Raw genomic sequence first — 22,277 nt, forward strand, 5'->3', positions numbered from 1 at the left:
TCATCCCCTAGTGACTAAATCATGTAACAGCTCCCTGAGCATCTCTGCAAGTGCACTCCTTATGCCACCATCCCTTATGCGGACATCGGCTGTGGTTGAACAGCAGGGGAAGTGCTCATAGGACAATTGTTCCAGCAAAATATGGCTCACTGCATCTCCCACACGAGCTGGCAGCAGGTTTCACTGCCTGAAGACTGTGGTATTGACAAAAAAGCTAGTGATCAGATGTCCTTTCCACACAGTCACCTTGATAGTAACCATGCTCCCATATGTCATGGGTTTTCTGGAGTTCATTGTGAGCCCAGAAGGGCTTGATTACTTTAGCTTATTGAAAGAACTGAAAGCAGGAGCAGTTGCTTGCAAGTGGGTTCTTCCAAACTATTTGGCCAATCTCTGTGAGGGGCTAATATATTCACAGAACTCAAGACTGATTCACAAACAAAGCAAGAGCCATGTTCTTGGAGGGATTAGTTATAATCAGTAATTCAGCCTACTCAGTGCAGGCCATAAAGAAGCCTTTCCTGCTGACTGACATCGTCTCATTGTTTCTTAATACTTATGTCTACCTGATAGACTGAAAGCTGTTCATGGCAAAGACTCTCTCTTAGGTTTATATCTATACCAGGGGTGTGAAACATGGCCCAGGGAGCTTCCTGTGGGCTGGACCACCCAACTCTGTGGGCTGAATCTGGCCCATGGGGCTCATCCCCATAGCTGCCAGAGTACCTTTGGAGCTGACACTAATCCTTACTGATTTGGCACAGCTTTAGAACCCAGAGATTTGATGCCTCCCCCCTTTAATGCCTCCCCCTTACCTGCTGCCAAAACCAGGGGGTTTAGTTGGTCCTGAAGACTAAAATACATCTCTGGTCACTCAGCCTGTAGGAAGTCCCACTGTTTAAATCCAGCCTGTGAGCAGCCCTTTAGTCTGGATCTAGCCTGTGGGACCTAGTAAGTTTCATACCCCTGGTCTATGCAAAATTTTGCAGAGCAGATTCCTGGTCTCTACAGCCATTATACAAAAATAAATAACAGTCACTCTTCAGAGTGGAGCAACACTATGGAAAAACATTATTTCTTCTGCACTGAGGTGTCGGTATCCGCTCTTCTGACCAAAGCACATTGCCAAGGGGCAGCAGCTGAAGAAAACAAAAGGTCCTCCAAATGCAGGAAATCTACTCTTACCTGTGCCAGATAAATTGCAGATGCAGTTGTAGTGGGTGATGTCATTGATCTTGAAATTCCAGTTGATAGGGAAGTAATCAGCCAGGCTCAGCATTTTCTTCACAGAATCATAGATGAATATGAGGCTGATGAGGGCACAGAAGCCTTCCTCAGTGAAGCGGGTAAAATACTGCACCAGGTAACTTGCTTCAGTAGCTACCAGAATCAAGCCAAAAAATGCCACCCAGAGGCCAATCCAGAGGCGAAATTCCAAATAGTTCAGACTGTAGTCTCTGGTGGAAGGAATGGACTCGAGCATTTCAGAAAGCATGCCAAAAAGCTCTATTAGCCCCGTGTCCAAAGATCTCAAGGTACTGTATAAACATCAGTTATGCTTTTTCTACACACCAAGACATGCTGTGAGTTAGTCATCGAGTTGGGAATATACCCCATTTGTCTAATTCTCAGGCAGAGTTTGAGCTTTAAAAGCATCTTCTAATGTCATGGCCATAGGCAGAGCAATAAGCTAGAACTCTGGGTCAGCAGTGGCTGAACCAATCTCAGTGTGTCTAGGGATTCACTCTGGGTAACTGTATCATGTCTGGCTATCTCCAGTCCTCTAGTTTAAATCAGATACAATTTGCTATCCAGTCCTATAGTTTAAATCAGCTAGAATATGTCCCTGCTCTGATGCTGGGGTGCAAGATATGTAAGAATGGACACAGTGACCTAATGGTTGGGGGTATGTGGCATCTGGACCCTCACATCAGAAGAGAGTTAGGTCAAAACAGGATTCTGGAACAAGATGGTTTTTAGAAGAGGGAATAAGGGCAGTGGGGGTGTTGGCTTCTTCCAGGAGTAGCAGCGTGGCCCCTCCTCACAGAAATTGTTTTCAATTAAAGCAGGGATGTCAAACATATGGATCCTGCTCATGGATCCCCTCACCCCCCTCCTTCCCCTCTCCCTCCCCCAGCACACCTGATTCAGCAGCCACTCCAGCCAGTCTGGGTCCTGCACTGTGTGGGGTAAAGGTCCCAGAGCGGCCAGAATGGGCACCATTTGTGGCACAGTCTGACTGGAGCAGCAGCTATGCTGCATGCAATGACTGCCCTGGCTGGACTGTGCCACATGTGGTGCCTGCTCTGGGATACGCATTGCACATGATGCCTGCTCTAGCTGATGCTGGGCCTGTGCTGCACCACACACAGCACAGGTCCCAGACCAGAAAGAGCAGCCACCTGATCAGGTATGCTGAGAAGGGGGAAAGGATCAATGGGCCTAATCCAGCCCTCAGACCAGTCCCACATCACCCATCTGGCCTACCAGGGAGGATGAGTTTAACACCTCTGCCTTTAATGCAACTCTAACCCTAAACCTTAGCCCGGCACAACCCCTACGTGAAGCAGTGGGGATTAGCCAGTTTCCCAAGAGCTGAAAGTTCCATTAGAAGAAGTTTGGGGAGACCACCAGGTGCCCGTTCACTCCTTCAGGACAAGGACATTCTGCAGAAGTGCTCTACTTACTTGCTAAAAGAGAAGAGGAGTCTTTCAAATACTAGCACAGGACCAGTGCTACTCAGGATGGTCAAGGGCTGGCCAGCAAAGAGGCAAAAGGTAGCTCCAGCAATGGCAGTACCCAGGAAACTCTCCAGCACCCCCTGAAACAGAACCAAACTCAACTAAGCATCAGTTCATAGTTGCTGAGCTACGTTGAATACCCCTAAAGTTGCTTTTCAGCAGCAGTCAGCTCAGTTTTAAAAGACAGGCTGAACTTTGGGGTCCAAGGTGGAGCCTGCTTCTCCCTGCAATGTGTCAGGAATTCACCAAAGGGTGGCAAGGCACAAGCACAGGAAGTCTTCCAGCACTTATCTCACAGTCCCTTACTCTGAACTTTTGGCCCTTCTATACTTTCTATGTATATTGGTTATAATTAGAAACAAACACAGAAGGAAAGATAAGTGGTCTTCAGACTAATTCCTAGAAGGGTTCTGTTCAAGGAACAGGAAGTGCAATGAGCAGTTGTCACAAAGTAACACAGAGACAAGGCTCCACAACACACATTGCTTCTTCTGGCAGAGCACAGCCATGAGGGTCAATCTTAAATAGCAGTGTAGCTATCCCCCTAGTGCTAGTTCTGTCAGCCTGAATTGATTAGCAGCTGGTACTTGGAAAAAGGATTTGCTAGCAGGAGTGGTGCCATTCTCTTTAAATGTTCAGCCCACCACTGTTCAAGCTACCTCTGCCTAAGACATTTTCTCTGTGACTATGAATCATTTTCTTATGTTTAGCTGCTGCTGCTAAGCAGAGGCTGAAGGTTTGCTGCTGCTGTGGGAGATGTCATTTCCTTTTTTTTCCTGCCAAGACACGTTGGATAGCCAAAAACACACCAATTTTCAGCAGCAAAAGAGGGAGGTGACATCTTTGCCCCATAGCAGGGAACCTCTGGCCACTGCCCCTACACTGCGCTGCTTCCACCAACTACACCCTGTGCTGCCACCATTGCTGTGCTCTGCTCTGCTCTTCTGACTGCTGGAGCTGGAGTCACCTTCAGGGAAGGTGCACGGTTGTGTGGGGGGAGGGAAGAAGAGGACCAGGGCCAGGAAGATGAGCCCTTCCCCCAGCTCAATTCCAGAGCTCCCCCTTTTAGGCAGCGCCTAGGGCTCATGTCCTGCTCACTCACTTATTGTTACTACTGCCAACAAGTTCTAGTCACGCAAACAAAACATTAACAACTGCCAAAATTTTACGCCCAAGAGGCTGAGTAAGTTCTATCTTTCTCTTCCTACCTATGCCTCCATTTCCTTATATGCCATCTCCCTGCTGCTGAGTTATTCTGCCAGAGAAAGGAGAAGCCAGTAACCCTAGGGCTTCATATAGCACCCTTCACTGCAAAGTGCTGACCAAGATTTACTTATTTGGTCTCAGTTCCCAGAAACTGTGGGTTCTCAGTTCCCATAAAATAGTTAAGCCAGGGCACAGATAACTAAAATGACCAGTTCAGGGCGGAGGTGTTTCTAGTAGGTTTTGTGCCCTGGACAAAACCTTGCTGGGGGGCAAAGGAATGTACAGCACTGAAGAGCAGGGGGTGGTCAGTTCTACCTGCCCCAAGGACTCGAAGTCCCTGACTGCTGCTGGTACAGGGTGGCCTGCCTAACTAGTGCAGAGCTGCTGCTGCAGCTCCATAGATTCTCTGGGGAGGTGCAACTTTGGTGTCCCACTAAATGGAGGCCCAGGGCTGATACCCTACTTGCTCAGCCCAAATTATGCTACTGGTTCAGGGTCACAGAAGATTATTACCAGAGACAGAACAAGGCAAGAGGAGCATGCACAATGTTCTGCACACAGACTAGTCCATCACACCTCACTCTGAAGACCCCATGAGCTCAGACTCTTTAGGCAGGAGGACATGGCCAAGGCAAGTGAGTTCTCTGGGCAGCCATCTCTGTGCTAAATGTGAATTCTGCAGTGTCAGAGTAATGAACTGGGTTTGCATGTGTGTTGTTGCCCAAAGGGGTTCTAAGGCACTTGCTCTGCTCCTAAGTAACTAGGAGAGGATTTAGCTCATCTGATAAAGGCTTGACCCATGGTTCTAATTTAGGTTATAAAGGAGTGTAGAATTTATCTAAGAATTGTGGTGGTGTTATACTGGTGACACTGAAACCCAGCAGAGAAGCTCACAGTTGGTTGGATCCAGGGTACTGTTCAGCTGCTTTCAGGGACAAAACTCAGCCAGGAGTTTCAGTCATTCCAGGGAACCCTTGTAACTGAACCTTTCCCCTTCCATTCACATCTGTCTCCAACTGCACCTGCTTGATTTACAGCACCTATTCTCAACCAGGGTGATGCAGCACCCTGGAATGCCCTGAGATCCTTTCAAGGGTGCCATGGGGTGTCATGCAATGTTAGCACTGTTAGGCGTGCAGACATGATTCACAAGATAAATCCAGAGATTTCAAATAGGAATTCATGTGTTAAAAATATTCTGACCTGTTGAGGTCTTTCAGAGTTCTTTGCATCAGAAGAATTGCTCTATTATTTTTCTGTAGTCAAAAATGAGTGAAAACTAAGAGCTAGCATCTTCTGAGGGGCATCTTGAGTCTAACAAGGTGTAGGGTTGCCAACCCTTCCGAACTGGCCAGGAGTCTACTGGAATCAGCATTGATCTCCCAGTGACTGTTGAAAGCAATCCGGGAGATTGATATTGTGAACGGGTTGAACAGTACAATTAATGATATTACATCACGTTGGGGAAAAAAAATCTCCCAGAATAGCTTCAGCCAGATTTGGCAACCCTAACGAGGCATGCCTTGAATATACAAAGGCTGAGAAACACTGGCTTACAGGAACTGGCAGACTGACAGGTACTAGCAAGAGTGCCAGAGCCCCCTGCTGGTGTTTCTCCAGGCACTTCAAGTTGGGTACAGTTCCTGTCTATTGTTCTGCCTGTTCATTAGCTACTTTATTCCAAAGCAACCTCTCTCAACCCACATGCCCCATACCATAGCTCAGTGAGGGCCAACCTTTTTGTCAGGCCTGCCACTAATTAGTCCCTTAGCCTCCCAGAGTGCCACTTCCCTTCCCTTCCCTTGTCTGACCTGCTGCTCTGCTTTCTGCTCCCTGCTCCATCTGCCTGTTGCCTCCCCTCTTGCCATTTGTCACACACAGAGGCTTCCTATGCCTCTTGTGTCATACAGGTTGGCCATCCCTGCCATACCCACTCCTCAGAGAGACAGAAATGTACTATGTGGTGTATCTGCATGCTAAGCAAACCAGTATACAGAAATGAGACACTGTGGTTTAGTGGCTAAAATAAAAGACTGCAGGGAGTGTTAGGAGATATGAGATCTATTACTGTCTGTGCCACTGATTTGCTATGGGATTGTGGGTGAGACTACTGACTTGCCTATACTTTATTTCCTCATCTCTAATATGAGGATCATGATATCCTTCTTTCTAAAGTGCTTTGAGATCTCCAAGTGATAAACTCCAGGGAATCGATGCATATTTATATCAACTATGCATATGTATATCAACTATCTTGTTTTGTCTTGTCTTGTCTTGCAGATGGCCCCCAGCATCTCATGCATAGAGGAGAGTGAAAGTTATCACTATGCAGGAATTGTTACAACCAGTTTTCTGGCCAAAGTGGTTGCATAGTAGGTGCGTAATTGAAAGCATAAGCAACAGCTGCAAGTTTGGCAGAAAGATGCACACAGCATGTGAGAACTAATGAGCGTGAGTTGGAAAACACTTGAGTTGTTTCCCCCAAATAATATTATGGAGAGACCACAGTGTTAGCTTTGCTTTCTGATGCACCCTTCCTGACAACATACTCTTATATGCACCTTAAACATATCACCATTAACTTTAGGGCAGCCAGCACTTGGTTTAGTTCTGATATATTCCACTTTTGACAAAATGTTCACCAGGGCAAGAAAGGTAATGAAGCAACTGCAGAGAGAACATATCGCATGGCCTGTAGGAAGGAGTCTGAGCGTGAAGCTAACACAGACCTGCATGTTATCTGTAGCATCTCCCAGCATGCCACCAAAAGTAATTGCATTGGTAACAGTCGCCAGGTAGATATAGAGAATAGCTGAAAAACACTGGATGTTCAGTGCATCATAGAAATCGCTCCAGTACCAAGGGGCCTTTCTTCGGATGTCCTTTACCAGTCCTCCAAATAACCTGCAGGCCAACATGGAAATAGGGAAATTCAAGAAAGAGATTAATAATGAACCAAGCCAACCAATCTACCCCATGGGAGCAAAGCTGTCTGCTTACCCAAGCCTAACCTGAGAAAGCTCTGCAAAGAGAATGCAATAGCAGAACCACCTCCTCTCCTGAAGCAACAAGGTCAAAGAAGCAACTGAACCGAATGCTTTTGTTCAGGCTGCTCTTTTTAGTAGCCCAGTTATAAGTTTGGTTATCTTTCTGGTGATAAAGATATAACCAAAAAAGCCTTGCCTGTATTGGCCCAAAGTCAGTTTTAGCTCCCATATTACAGTGAAAATCCCAACCAGCACCATCAATATTATTTATTTATTATTTGTCTTGTAGCAGGTCTTAGAAGCATCCATCAGAGACAATCCCCATATAGTGAGGCACTATGAAAACACTACTATATGGGGATTGTCTCTGATGGATACTAACACAAAAACATGAAGTCAGTATACACCTCACTGTATCTCCTCTGACTGTCCCTAGGAATCCAACCCAGGTCCAAAAATTGAATCTGGGTCTTAGGTGTGCCTTCACCTTGTGGTATGGAAATCCAGCCCAGGTTTCTCATGTGAGTACCACATGAGAGAGCCCCAAGCCATGCTAACAGGAAGAAAAACAGGTTAAGGAATGAACCTACATCTACTCTGTGCCAGGATGGTACACTTTCTATGGGACTCCCATGTTCAAGACCAAACTGAGCATTGGTATAAATGGGCACTAATCCACTGACTAAATGGAACTGCACCTGCAAGTTCTGCTGAATTCACACAAGGGCTGAATCTGGCTGCCTGTCTGTGAAGCAGATTTCTCTGGGGATGATTCTGGAGAAAAGCCCAACCCTTGACTGGGTGCATACCTCCCTGTTCTCTTTAGCTCTTCACTGACATGCTGGTGCCCATGGGCATGTCTGTCCTCAGTGGCACATAGGTTCCCATTGCAGTGAGATTTCCATTCCCGTAAGTGCATAGATATCCTAAGACAAACACAAAGGAATCCAGATGGACAGTTTCAGATCAGAACCCTCTTCACAAACAAATCAAACCTTGTTTCCTCTGGTGATTTTTACTACTGGATTCTTAACTTGACTGTTCTCTGGGAGTCTGAGTACAACTGCTCACCCTAGAGGCACTAAGTTTCACCACAGTAGCATGAATAAACCAGAAATGGAGACAATGTTATAGTGCTTTTACCTTCACATGAAATGAAGGGTCCAGTGGCAAGGTAGTGGCCACACACAACACTTATTTTTTAAAAGAGGAATTAGCGACATCTCTCCCAAGAACACCCTGTTCTGAAGCTCATCTGAGTTAACTGGGCCAGAATCAGCAGGGGTGGCTTTAATCTCCCAGTCTCCAAGAGCCACTGACTAGCACTAGCTGATCTGGTCTGGACCTAAATGCCTAGTGCTGAGCTTTACTTTGTGCCTTGGGCCTACCTCTGATCTTTAGAAAAAGAGACCTAGTTGCTTGCTGGGTGCTCATCCCTTGGTACCTTTTATGTGGAGAGGGCAGGCATTTTGGTGGAGGGATTCGGATGGTTGGGTCCCATTTGCCTGGAGGCAACACTGTCAGCTCATCCAGAAACTCATCAATTCCTGCAATGAGGTCTTCTCTGTCCTGAGCCCAATGAGCAACTCTCTGGAAGAGCTGGAAGGAAATGCATTTATACCATCAAATCCATCCCTGTGCTCAGCCACTGTCTGTGATGAAAACTATGTGCACCAGCCCTGCACAGGTATAAGCAGAGGAACTGCTAGGGCATGACTTCTGTCCTGATCTGAAGTAAGGACTCTTATAACCCACCATGTCCTGCATGCTCAGCCAGCTTTTGGCAGTGCTAGCAGGGTACTGAGAGCACCCATTGCCTCCCATTAGCTTTTTCTAGCTTGCCTTACACACAGGGAACAAAGGGCTAATGCTGACACCTCATACAACTTCTAGATACATACAGCACTTTTCCAGACATATGGACTCACCTCATCCGTGAGTAACGTGGCCATGGCCCTTCCAATCTCATGGTAAGCTTTCACTTTGGCTCTGGGGCCCAGGAGGATGAAAAGGAACCTAAAGGGAACACAGAAACAACACAGATTTCCAGAGTAACTGCTCTTTTCCTTTTCAGAGATCTTCCTACAGGCAGGACTCGGTGTTTTAGAGACTGAGGCATTCTCTGAGGTGGTCTTGGCATGCTGTTGAAAGAGAACATGGTCCCCCAGGCTGTGGAAGGTGGTTTATGAAGGCTTTGTCAGATTGAAGTACATGTATTACCATTACCTATCCTCTGAACTCTGCAGTGACTAGTGAACTAGTGTTTCATAGATTCTATGAATCTATGAATCTATGAAAGGTGAACAGTGCTGGTCTAAAATAGTGTTGGGCTATCCTTAGCAATAGTGTATCTTGGGGTGGGCAACTGGGACACCAGCCCCAGGTACCAACTTAGGAGAGGTACCAGAATTGGCCGCCACCCCCAAGGAGTCCATGTCCCTGGAAAAAGAGCAGCCCGATGGCATTGCTTTTGACATAGCAACTGGATGCCTGAACACAGCTCTGCTGCTGTAGGAGCAACAACCAGGGTGAGCAGACCATGCTGTGGTTGTCACTACAGCAGCCAGGGACTGCTTTTGAGTCCCCAGCATAGGTAATAGTCCCACACCCACCCTTGGTCTTGGAACCCCCACCCTTCCAGTGCACAGCAGTGACACCTCACCTGCTACCCTCCCCCTCACCCCCAGCTCTCTTGCCAGGTTTACCTAGGGCACAGACACTGCCCATTATGCCTCTGCTTCTTAGAGTTAACTATGATAAACTGCCGTAGAATTCAGTGGGAGTAGTAAGGCATTGACTTTAGCAGCAGCATAGTTAGACCAATGGTGAGGGCTTTGGAAAATCCCGTCAGTAAATATGAAGCCCTTGTGCTGTCCATCAAGGCAGCTGGAAGGAAGGAGGAATCAAGGGATGAGAGGGCTGTCTGTCTAAGGAAAGTGGTGATACTGAGATCCCACACAGTTCACAAGACAGTTTGGTTTGTTTTGTGTAGAAGCCACAGCACCAGCAGCACAGGGCTTAGTTCTATAAAGCAAAAGTTTTTTTTTTTTTAAATCAGGCTCTTCCTGTTTCCAGCTCACTGCTTACACAATGCAACCAAAGCTGCCAAGTCTTCAGAAATCATCTGCAAAATGTTTGCTAGCACAGAGTCAACTAGTGCTAGAGAAGCTTCACTACTGAGACCCATCTTATTTAGCCCCTTGTGGGCCAGTGCAGGATTTTCCCCTGATTTTCACGCTCCAGGGCCCCATCAGGCCCCTGTTATTCCATTCTGGCAACAAGTGGGAAATTGTGACCTACTTTGTATGTGTCCTATCTGTTGCTTCTACCAAATGTAGATTATTAGGAGAGACTGACAGCACAGTGTCAGTATTTTAGGTGGGGCCCTGCAGCATACCTGAGTTGAGATTGAGAAATATGATTGAGAGACCCTGTACTGTCAGCCTGGAAGTTGTTTATGTGGCTCCTGGTGCTGGTAGAATTTAGGAGTCCCATAGGGGACCATGAATATGTTACACTGACGCCAGAGCAGCTCCCAGCAAATTTATCCTTTAATAGGAAGATACATTTGTATGACAGGGACACACAAATTGGGATAAAGTGACATTGATCTCATTTGACTTTCTTGGATTTGCATGGGACAGGCACTCCAACAGCAGAAATGCCACTGGATACTCATGACCATGTCTCCTTCAGTCAGCCACTTTCAAGAATGGATACTGTAACAGGAAGCCATTCTCCAGACCCTGTTATGAGCAGGACCCCGAGTGCAACCAGGGTCATTGGCTGACTGCTGCCAGCAAGTCCATCTTGGAATAACCCTAGAAGTGCCAGTGGGCCCCAGCTGCAGGCAGCCATATGCCTGGGGAGCTGTGGGTGATTGGCCCCTGGGAGGTGCAGCGGGCCCAAAGGAGAGAGGGCCAAATCATAACACCCCTGGAGAGGGGAGTGCATGGTCTCCCAGAGGAGAGTGGTGCATTTCTGTGCAGAGGCACAGAGAGAGTCCAGGAGCACAACGGACCTGAGTCCCAGCCTGGAGACAAGCCTTGGGCAGTTGGAGCAGAAGCCGGTGAAGAGTAACCAGTGGAGAAAAGTGTCAGCCACTCATCCCACCGGTGCTGGGACTGGGACATGAGGTAAGCATCTTTGTGCAGGGAGTGGCTGTGAAGCCTCTCTGGGAGCCAGTTTATTGAGCTGACAGGCTGGCAATGGTGGGACTGGCTGAAGGGTATCACTAAGGAAGGCTCACTGATTTGATAAGTTCGAGGACAGTGAACATGTGATTGAGGAGGCATAAAAAAGAATTAATTGATAAAAAAAAATCCATCAATCAAAGAAGTACAAGGACTTAGTGATTGATGCTGGAATCTCAGAGTGAATAGCCATAAATAAGGACCCCTTTGGTCTAGAGTGTGCATATGAATTGAGCCCTGGGGAATTTGTGACTTGGAAAGGTCTAAATAAGTGGTGGGAAATTGGGTGAGCCAGGGGTCAAAAGACTTGGGCATACTTGAAAGATCATAGATCCATCCCAGCAGGTGGGGTGAGGACAGGGTGTAGGGGAGGTATATCCCTGTGAAGACCATGTATTCCCTGTTAAGAGGGCTCTGTTTTCCTTTTTTGCAACACTCAGCTTCCCCTCTATTTGTTTTAGATCAAGGTGTGGCAGGTGAGCACAAAGGAAGCAGGTAACAGCTCTCAGGAACAGCTATAGGACATATCACACCCACTGACAGAGACCCAGTGCTATGGTAGGGAAATAAGTCGGCATTGAGGAGAATTGTGAGATTCTCCTCAGTGTCTCTTACTAAGTGATACCCACAAGATCAGTTCCTAACTAGATGTCATGATAAGCTACATTAAGAAGGAACATCTCCCTAGGGATTTCAGTGGAGGCTTTATGCTTGGTTTTTTGAAAGATTTACACTTAGTTCTCAGCAAGTAAAATTCTATTTTATATTACCAATCCTGAACCAATCAGTTCTGTGCTCCAAACCATTGACATGTCTGTGTGATATGCAGAGGAACTGAAGAGATAGGAAGGAAAAAGAAAAGGCCCAAGAGTCTCTACAGAGATGGTCTCTGTTTGAGTGTTACCTGCTTGGGAAAGCTACCTCAGTCAAGGCCCCAAGTCCCACTGCCTCCTTTAGTCGGATGAAGGCAATAAATGGCTTATCTAGAAAGTTGACTTCTCCAGCAAGAATGTTCGACACTTCAGCCCCAGCTGGGATCTTCTTCTTGAACGGATTTTTTAGCTGAAATAAAATGAAATGTATTAGTCCAGCTGTCCAGAAAGCTGCAAACAAAATAATCTGTGTTATAGCAGCCTCTACCCCATTATGGAAGAAGAGGGGATAAGGGACATAACTCCTTCAAGATAAACTGTTTTACATGGAACCTGGAAGAGATGGGCCTAGGAAGCATATAAATCCAGCCCTGCAGCTAAAAGGGTCAGTCTGATTCAGGCAAGAAAACTGATAGGAGCTCTGATGGAGACTGCAGAAGAAACTGTAAGTAGGTCTGTTATGGACTGTAACTGGGATCAACCAGCAGGAATGGGGCAAGGCCCTGAAACAAAGGCTTTCTGTTTTGAGGACTGATTTGGTATTGTTTGTTTGGGGACTATTTATATTTGGTTTATACCTGGGACCATTATTGTACTTAAGCAGAATTGCTGGCAAAGAAGATAACAGGTTTCTGCAAGTAGGCTGAAAGGGGAGGCAAGAAGGAGTTAATAACAGCAGGCAAGGTCCTGATTTAACAGTAATTGATATATCAGCCTAATACAAGAGATTATGTGAGGGCATTAACTTTGTTGGACTAATTGGTGAGCTAGCAAGCCCAGGGAAAAGGGCAGTGCTATTGATCGGCTCATCTAGAGGTGCCCCATGATGATCAGAGCAGAGAGCAGCATCTAGTGTTGCTCTGGACTCATTGAGGACTGCCTCTCAAATTGCTTAAGATCAAGGCATTACAGACAACCCCAGGAATAGCATACAGGAAGGCTGTAGCCCTGCAGGTCACAAGTGGCTGCCAAAGGGCACCACTTGTGGGTTAAACCCCCCATGACCTGCTACAAGCTCTGTGAACACAAGGCAGTTACAGTTGTGAACATAATTTCAAGGTAAATTAGGACTAAATCCTATTTTGCTGTTATACACCTAAGTGCCATTTCCCTAGCCATGTAAGTGGCCATCATATTTCTGCAGCATGTTTCTGCATTTTACATCTAACAGTCATCGGATGAAATGGATAAACAGCAGTGGGATGGTTTTTGCTCCAGGGGGGCAGGGCCAGGGAAACAGAATCTAAAGTTTGCATAAGCACTGAAGATGGCTCTTCTATGGCTACATAAGTGACACTTAGACATACAGAGGTGAAATGGTATTTGGCTCTTAGTGTTGATGAAGCGTATTTGACTGGCTGGGCTTTTGGGCTAGGGACAAACATTACACATATACCGGTTTAAGTGATCAGAAACTGGTTTAAACCTGTACCAGAACAGGTCAGTGCACATAAACCAGTTTGAGAATGGCTGAAACTGGTTTGAGATAAACCTGGATGAATGTAGTATCAGACTTAACTGATTTGGCTCAAACCAGTTTATGCAATGTCTGTCCCAGCCCCCTTGCTGGTTTAAGGTAAACCAGACTCCCCCAGAACCCCAGCATGCTCTCTGGGCTGGGCAGGGCTCTCTGATCCATAGCAGGGTTGGTCACTCCCCTCTGCTCCCTGGCTGGAGCTCCAGAGACTTGCAGGCTGCTTCCTCACTCCCATCATAGTTCCCTGCTAAGCAGGAGTTCCCCACTCCCCTCTGCCTTGCTGAGGAGGTGTTTGTGTATTAGCTAGCAGACCATATGCTAGCTACAGTCCCTGCCGAATCAACAGGCAGAATCAACAAGTAACTGGTAATGTCCCTCTGTTGTTTTCTTAATTGGGTGATAAACACTGTTATCAATTCCCCGCTGGGCTAATCAGAGCTCCTGCCAGAGCCTGGCCACACGCCCCTTAGCTCCATGCTGTGGAAGGAAGGGAGGGCTGCTCTAGAGCTCCCTGGCTTCTAGCCTGAGTCACTGCAGGCATGTACCTGCATTTCTGGGATGTCTGTCTGGTTACAAAACTGATTTAGCCTAGCCAGGTTAGACTAACTTTCAAATATTGAATCAATTCAGGCTCCAGCTTTTTGAATGTCTGTCCCTAGCCTTGGAGGCTGCACTCTTTAAGTTACCCATGGGGCATGTCTACATATAACATTATGTCACCCTATCAATGCACTACGGGGATCTACATGTGACCAGCAGCTACTTTGAGGTAGCAATGCACTCCCCGATTACAGTGCACTGCTACGGTGGAGTAGCTACTAAAAATAATCATGCGCTCCACTTACGGCACAGTAGGGGCTGTTACTGCACTGCTATTTAGTACTTTCAAAAGGAAGTACTAAGTCACGGCGCAGTAACAACATCGCCATAATGACGTGTAGATGCACCCATTGGGTATTTCAGCATGGGCAGCGATGGTCAAGCCCCTTGCACACTACTCCATCAAGAGATCTCAAATCTAGGCTGAAAAAAACCCACACTTAAGGATAAAGTGAATTCAGTCTTCTCATGCCATTGGGACTTTGGTTTCTCTGTGTAGATTCCAGCTAGGACAAGTTGAAATGGATTTTTTGGGGGATGTGGGATTTTTTTGGGGGGGGATGTTTCTCCATTAGAAACATTTTTGGGGGGATGTTTCTCCATTAGAAATCAGCAGTACCATAATTAAGGTGGGGCAACTGAGGCAGCAGCACTAGGCACTGATTTGTTGGGGTGTGGGAGAAGCATCAGAAAAATAATCGTTGCTACCATGACTGTACAGCCAGGCTGGCAGCATGGCAACAGCTGAAAGTTGCTCCTGTCTCAGCGTTGCCACTACCCTGGGTGCCCAGCTGTCCTGTTATGCCTCTGGGGATCAGAATTAAACCCATCAACTCCTTTTGAGTAAGCCACCAAACAGCCATTATCATAACTGCAACAATTGCCAGATTACCTGAGCCAATTGCTGGAAGATATAAACATCTATATCCACAAATCTGTTAGACACACTTTTGCTTTATAACAGAGGTGTCAAATATATGGCCCTCAAGTGGGATCCAGCTAGCAAAGTCCCATCATCTGGCCCCTGGTGCTGCCCTTGGGTCTTAACTTTGCCCACACACAACATACAGCACAAGCCGGACCAGCCCCACGTGCAGGGCCCAGAATGTGAGCTGCACACAGCACCCACCCTGGCTGGTTTGGGACACACACAACATGCAGCATCCACTCTGGGACCAGTGCTGCACACAGCATCTAGACAGGGCCAGTCCAGGACCCCCCTGCTGCATGCTGGATCCAGCACCTGTGGCACCAAGTCCAGGACACAAATCACCCTCTCAAGTCACCACAGACACTGGATCCAGCATGAAGGGGGATTTTTTATTACAACTTTTTAAGGAAAGGAGGTTCTGCTGTGGATTTTTAAATGTATTTATTGTTGAAAAAAATCAATGTTTTTAAGCCCTAAATATTTGGCTTTTTGGCTCAGAACAGAACTAGTACAATGTTATATCCAATTTGACTATCTCATTGCCTCATGAGCCCATTCTCTTCTATGGGCTAAGTACCCATGGATGACTGGTGTCTCCTGAGTTGGGGGGGCATTGCCCCCCCCCAGCAGCCAGTCAGCAACTGGGGGGAGGGGGGGGAGGGAATTTCATGCACCCCCATGCATAGCCACTGTAAGCACCCCAGCAAGACTTCTCCCATTTTACCCTGCAGCCATGGGACTCACAACTAGGAATCCTGGTTTTTTATGTTTAAAAAAATCCAAAATTCTCTGATAAAAAAAAAATAAATATATAATATAGGTATCAGTTGAACACAATATTTAATTGATACATTTACAATTTTAAAGCAATTTGGAAGCCTACCAGTGCCTCAGTCATTATAATAAAATAATTTCTAAATACCTATATGTTTTGGCATTTGATTTTTTTATCATGGAAAAAATCAAAGCTCCCCCTGTCCCCTTCACTCACCAGAATGTGGGTCCAACTTCAGCTAAGCCCTCCCTGCTTTGTGGTACTGAGCAGCCCTGATATGCCAATGCTCTGCCCCTTCCCAAGCTTTTGCCTCTCACTCCCAAGCCAAAGCCTCCCCAAGCCCTGCCACTGTCCCTCACTACCAAACCGCAGCCCCCTGGGCCTGCTGGTGCCCCTCACTTCCAACCCACAGCCCCCGGCACCCTCCAGCCCTAATGGAGGGGGCCCCCAGCCTGAGCTCTTCTCAAGCAGAGCATGCTCCCCCTCTCCCTCCTGCTCCCCCACCACAGGCAGCTCAGCCAGATAGGAGCTTAGCAGAGTCCATGTAGGATGGAGGAAGATGCAGACTGCTCACTGTGGGGCGTGGAGCTCCCTGCTCCGATGCCCCCTCCTTGGGAGCCTCTGCAACCCAGCAGGTGGGACCCAGTATGGTAGGGTGGAACAGGGCAAGGAGGCCTCGTGATGCCACCAGCAGGAGCCCTGTGCCAGCTGCACCGCCAAGGTGAGATGCCCCCTGCCTAAGGGGGCACTATTCTGCACTGTTGCTGCTGTCACTGTCCCTGCTGCTGCCAGGTGGGCAGGGGGCACCTTGCCATGGTGGTGCAGCTGGCACAGGGCTCCCAGTGCTGGCAGCAGCGAGCTTCCCCACCCTGCTCTGCCCTTCCATGGCAGGTCCCGCTTGCTGGGCCATGGCAGCCCCCAGGGGTAGGGCAGCAGGGCAGGGAGTCCCAAGCCCACAGTGGGCAGTCCACAACTTCCCCTGCCCCATGCACAAATCACATCATCCCTCTAGGAGTACACACAGTGGCATGAACACAAGTCAAGTTTTTTAGGGAACAAACCTACACATTTCATCCAGCTATACTAACAACTTAATGTTTTCTGTCCAGCTTTGCCTTCTTTACCTGTTCTTTAAGGGGTGTTTCTGAGACATCAGCTCCTCGATTTGTCAGGTTACTAGCTTTTCCTACAAGGAAAAGGGACAAAACATTAAAAACAGGAAGGACAAAGGAACATACAAGCGTAAAGGGTACGCAAAGCAGTATCATTAAAGCCTAGTTGTTCATTGGTTAGACTTGTTCCTACAGGCAAGATCTCTAGAAGAAAAGTGTCTATAGCTTTTTGCTTTTAAAATAGCGTGTGCATTTAGTGCTTATAGCAGGGGAGGGCAATTATTTTGGGCAGAGGGCCGCTTACTGAGTTTTGGCAAGCCATCGAGGGCCGCATGACAGGCAGCCCAGGGTAGATTAATATTAATTTTCTAAATTTTTTAGGGGCCCTGTGGGCCGGATAGAATGGCTTGGCAAGCTGCATCCAGCCCGCAGGGCACATTTTTCCCAGCCCTGGCTTATAGAGATGAGAGAGTAATAGCACTTAACTTCAGTCACATACTGTGCAGGCAGGTGCTGTGTAATAGTGCCTGCAAGGCTCTGCCAATGTGCTGGAATTCTGACCTGTTGCACCACTGTGGGTGAGTCTACATGAGATGCTTTACTATTAGACTAATCTAATAAGCAGTAAAGCATCATTGTCTACACATGCACAGCAATTACTTCTGATGAAAATAATATAATATGCCATTTGCTGGTACCAATATATACAAGTACTAGATAAATGGTGTATTAAGTAATGCGCTGAAGTGTACATGTAGACATTGACTGGGATGCTGACCAGGCATGATCTTCACGTGACTGGGAGAGAGCTGACCACAGAGTAGGGACAGCTCCCTCTGCCTTGTGGAGATTGGGACCAGTCCTGATCTCCTTGTGGGTGGGAGGCAGCTGCCCCCAGAGCTGGGACAACTCCCCCTGCACTGTGGAGATTGGGACCAGCCCATGCCTACTGTCAGCCCTGCAAATTTGCTCCCAATGGGTGCATGTTCAGATGGGTGCCCAGGAACACATTAATTGCACATGTAGACACACCCTGCATCTCCTATCCTGGGGCATCCATTAAGTTCTGCCAATGCTCCTCACCCTAGGTCATTCCAGTCCTAAAACCACTGTCATGCTCTGTGAATCAACTCTAACCTTGCCCTGCAGCCTCACTCTTCCAGTTCTGGACCTCTACTTGGCTGTGCCAGTGCTCCTGGCCCTCACTTTCAGCATCCAAGATCTTTTAATCTTGAGACACTAAAATGAAGTCTGCCAAAATGCTTAATTGTGGCAAATTAACCATGTACCAAACCATGGCATTAACTGTGCTAGAATGTCTGTCAGACTCTGTCTGGCAGCCTGCTCTCAGGTCAGGACCTGGTCCCTAAGTTTCCACTCATTAATTTTTAAAAGATTCATACTAGCAGATGTTTTCTAAGCTTAGGGTCCTGTTCGGTTTCAGTTTAGAGCTAGTGACATAGCTTCAAGGATTTGAGCCCCTACCTCTGCAGGAGGCAACAGTGAGCTCAGCCACTGCCCTCAGCTCAGACTTTGTGGTGTGGTGCTGGGGTCTGCGGAGCAGCACATGTGTTAGCTTCTTCCTCAGTTCTGGTCTCAGGGTGTGCTCCTCAATCTGAACAGCAATCACCTGCTCTTGAATGCAAAATGACGACATCAGTGATTTCGTTTAAGTGGCAGATACTTTTTTTCCCCCTTCTCAAAGTGCATTCATTCAACCATATGGATTTCCTGGGTATTGGTGCTCCTCTGGTGTAGCTTTGAAGTGAGTCAGTGCCATGGTCATAAATTGATGAAAGTGATAAAATTCTGCATCCAAGTGTAACAGGAAGGCGGTCAGGGTCGCCGTGCTCTCCCCTGCTGCCTCCTTTACCGTGCCAAGCTGCTGACAAGCACCCTCAGATTCTTTTCTGCCACGACTTTGATATCCTATGTATTTTATAAGGAGGCTGCCCTTCATACTCTTGGCCACGGTTCTCCTGTTATCACTCGTCCTGTTCCTGTATTGGGTGTTCTGTACACCCCAGCCTTATGGGCTATGCGTGGCTCCAACCACCCCTGTACCACACCCCAAGCCTTGCAGATGTAACTGATGTTGTTCGGTCTCTCTCTGCGCCCCCTCTGGCGCTTGGGCTCTCCACGGCCCCATCTCTCTCTGCACCCTCTCCGGCACTCAGCAATCTCTGCCCCTCTCTGGGGCTTCTCGCTGCCCCCTCTCTCTCTGGGGCTAGGGTTCCCATGCTGCTACAGGTCCCCTATGAGGCCTCCTCCATCCCCTCTTAGCCTTACCCAAACCACCGGTTACAACCAGCACACAAAACACAAGCCCCTAGGCTACAACACAAACTCCAGCCATCCGGCTATAACATTAATCCAGCCACCCCTAGGGTGCTCCATCCTTTACCAGTCTCACTGTTGATACATTCAGGCCTCTGCTCGCACAGGCAGAACTCCTTCCTCCTTGTCTGCCAGCAGGGAACTGCCTCCTGGCCTCCTGCCTGTGATTTATATAGGAGCCAGGCCCTGCCCCTTCTTGTCAGCTGGCTAGGCAGGTGTGGGTCATTAGTTCCCTCTAATTGCCTCATCAACCAGCACCTCAGGAGTTATCCCAGCTCACCAAGATCAGCAGAAGAAATACAACACTGGCAGTAGGGGAAATCTGGAGATGTTTGGATGTTGAAGTTCAACAGATAGAATCCTAACCCCAGACTTATTCCTAGACTCAAGGAGTAGAACTCCTGAGCACAGCTCTTATTTGGGTTGGTGCTTGGGCGGTTAGTTCTATTGTCTGCAGTCTGGTAGAAGGTAGGGCAGGGTGGCACCTTAGAAATGAACTGGTTCAGAAAGGCATGAGCTTTTGTAGGCAATAGTGTACATTGTATAGGAAACCAAAAAACAACTGATCACTACAGCTACCCCCATACCACTAGCTTTCATCCTCTGCACTCTACTAGATCCATAATTTACAGCTAAGCTCTGAGTGACAACTGAATCTGCTCTGACCAGGTTGCACACCTTAGGGATCTGGAGCAGGGCTTTCTACACTTACAGTATAAACCCAAAATTGTAGCCTCTTGAATCAACACAGCCAGGCTCAGGCTTTGCTTTGACTTACTACAATACCAACCCTGTGACAAGGACAATAGAATCCCTCTGGCTGTCATCTATAGCAGTGTTTCTCAAGCCATGGTACACGGGGGCTGCATTTTGGTTTTGGCCGAGCCCCACCACCCAGCAGGTTGAAGGTGTCTTTGCCTGCTCAGGCTGGAAGTTCTGGCTGCCGCCCCTCTCACTGTGTCCAGCATACTGGGGTTTTCACTCCCCAGCGTCAGTGTGCCAGGGGATAGGGAGGGAGGCCCCGCACAGGCTGCTTTGCCCTGGGTCGTGGTGGAAAAAGTGGGACTCAGCTAGTGGCAGCAAAACCAGAAGTGCCATGGTGGGACTTCCATTTTTGCTTTTGCCGCGTCAATTGGCAGAGGGTATGTAAGATACCAAAGGTTGAGAACCACTGATCTACAGCTCCCAGCTTCAATACTTGGAACACATCATTGATGACCTCCCACCCCTCCTGAAAAATGATCATCCTCCCAAGGTAGCCATAGGGGGACAAGCCTCCCAACCTCAAATCATGCCTCTCCAGCAACAGATTACTTAGCTCCAATTCTCACCAGATAAGAATTGGAGCTACAGATGCCAGGTGTGCCCCCTTATCAACACAGACCAAATTATCACTGGAAAAAACTGCATGAAATGTAGCATCAAAGGTTTGTTCACCTCCTCTACTGACATTATATATGCCATTACCTACTTACAGTGCCCCTTTACTGTCTATATTGACCAGATGAGGCAATCCCTATGTAAAAGAATAAATGGCCCCTGATTTGGCATCAATTCCAAAAACACACAGAAGTCCATGGCAGAACACTTAAACCACCCCGGACATTCCATCTCTATCTTCAGAGTAGCTGTCCTTAAACAAAAGCTTTTAAAAACAACTTGAACGTGAAATTGCAGGACAAGAAATCATCCACAGACTGGATAGTGTTCTCAACATATTCTCAATAAAGAATGGTTTCTTATTCCATTACCTGGACTAGCTTTTAACTCCAGCTGTGTATTTCTATATGACTTTATGTATTAACTGCTGCCTTTTTATCTCTATTGACCTTTTCAACTCACCTTTTGTTTTTATCAGCAGTGCCTTCTCCCCCCTCCCCTTTCCTTTGTATTTAGATTTCTTATACTAAAAGCGCTTTCCTTCTTCAAGTCCATTCATAGCATCTGATGAAGCAGGCTGTCGTATATGAAGGCTTATGCCTCTCAGAAACAACCAGTCTTGAAGATGTCACCCTGATTTATCTTCTACCTGGTGTGGGTATAGTGATGCAGAGTCTATCAAACCCATCAATACAATATGCAATGTAAGTAGCTTACATTCCTGCCTCAATTGGCATCTTAGTCCTAATCTTCTTTCCTATGGAGCCCTAACAAAGATGCCCCAAAGACCCAGGCCTTTACATTATCCTTAGTCCACACCCAGAGCTTCCATTCAAGTCAATGGACTTATCAAAGCTAAAGATGGAAGAAACCTACTGATTACTAAGAAAATTGCACTGTCATAGTAGGAAAAACATCTAGTAATTTGGATAGTGAAATGATGCTACATTTGATTTTAGTGTAATCCTGAAGACATCTCCCAGATTCTCAGCCAGGACTTTGAAACAACTGGAGAAGAGATGTCTCCAAAATACTCTATACCAGATTTTACACTCAGCCCTGTGGACAAGACTTTAAAGTCATGACATAAAATGCACTTACGGTTATGGCTCTACTTAACAACACCCTAGATGGAACTCAAGTCCCTGCTCTGCTGCAGAATCCAGACGTGACCTTAACACAGGGCTTCCTTTGTCTGTTTAGTCCATTTAAACAGAAAGCTTGCAGGACTGGGTTTTACAATGTGTCTGCACACTGCCTAGCACAATGAGGCCCTGGCCTCACTTGGGACGTTGAGGTTCTATTGCTGTCTCAATAATAAAGTCCAGTATGTATGTACCTTGCTATCAAATGTCAATGCTTTTAATTAAGGAGCTCCTAGTAACCCAACACATAGCCCAGGATGGCTGCATCCCAGAGAAGTGATTTCTCCACAGTTTCTACATACCAACTATTTGCTTAAAGCTGTGAGCATCTAAATCCAGAAGGACAGTCCCTTTCTTTATGCATGTTCTTAGTTCAAACACACTGTGTAAGGAAAGGGTTGTGACATGAGGTTTGCTCCACTTCTCGCCCCCATCTTCCACTTTCTCCTCAAACTTAATCCATCTGCAAAAAGAGAAAGAAAGGACATCATCAGAACCCCCATTGTTCAGAACTGATGGAA

General features: G+C 47.1%; 1 protein-coding gene across 3 annotated transcripts in view; it reads right to left on the reverse strand.

Moving 5' to 3' along the window:
- The window catches only part of SLC4A9 (solute carrier family 4 member 9), an 80,388-nt gene that overhangs the window by 43,344 nt on the left and 14,767 nt on the right, over window positions 1-22,277 (reverse strand). For all 3 annotated transcript variants that reach the window (XR_002090098.2, XM_019487110.2, XM_019487109.2), the window contains exons 2-11: window positions 22,059-22,219; window positions 18,380-18,529; window positions 16,907-16,968; window positions 12,032-12,189; window positions 8,863-8,950; window positions 8,379-8,533; window positions 7,744-7,860; window positions 6,677-6,851; window positions 2,688-2,821; window positions 1,186-1,457 (exon numbers count right to left, since the gene is read on the reverse strand). Coding sequence is in view for 2 of the 3 variants with exons in the window: in XM_019487110.2 (XP_019342655.1) it covers window positions 1,186-1,457; window positions 2,688-2,821; window positions 6,677-6,851; window positions 7,744-7,860; window positions 8,379-8,533; window positions 8,863-8,950; window positions 12,032-12,189; window positions 16,907-16,968; window positions 18,380-18,529; window positions 22,059-22,219 (1,472 nt within the window). In the remaining variant the exon portion in view is untranslated. The remainder of the gene's footprint in view (window positions 1-1,185; window positions 1,458-2,687; window positions 2,822-6,676; window positions 6,852-7,743; window positions 7,861-8,378; window positions 8,534-8,862; window positions 8,951-12,031; window positions 12,190-16,906; window positions 16,969-18,379; window positions 18,530-22,058; window positions 22,220-22,277) is intronic.

This window comes from Alligator mississippiensis, chromosome 9 (genome assembly GCF_030867095.1).
Source record: "Alligator mississippiensis isolate rAllMis1 chromosome 9, rAllMis1, whole genome shotgun sequence".
NCBI lineage: Eukaryota > Metazoa > Chordata > Crocodylia > Alligatoridae > Alligator > Alligator mississippiensis.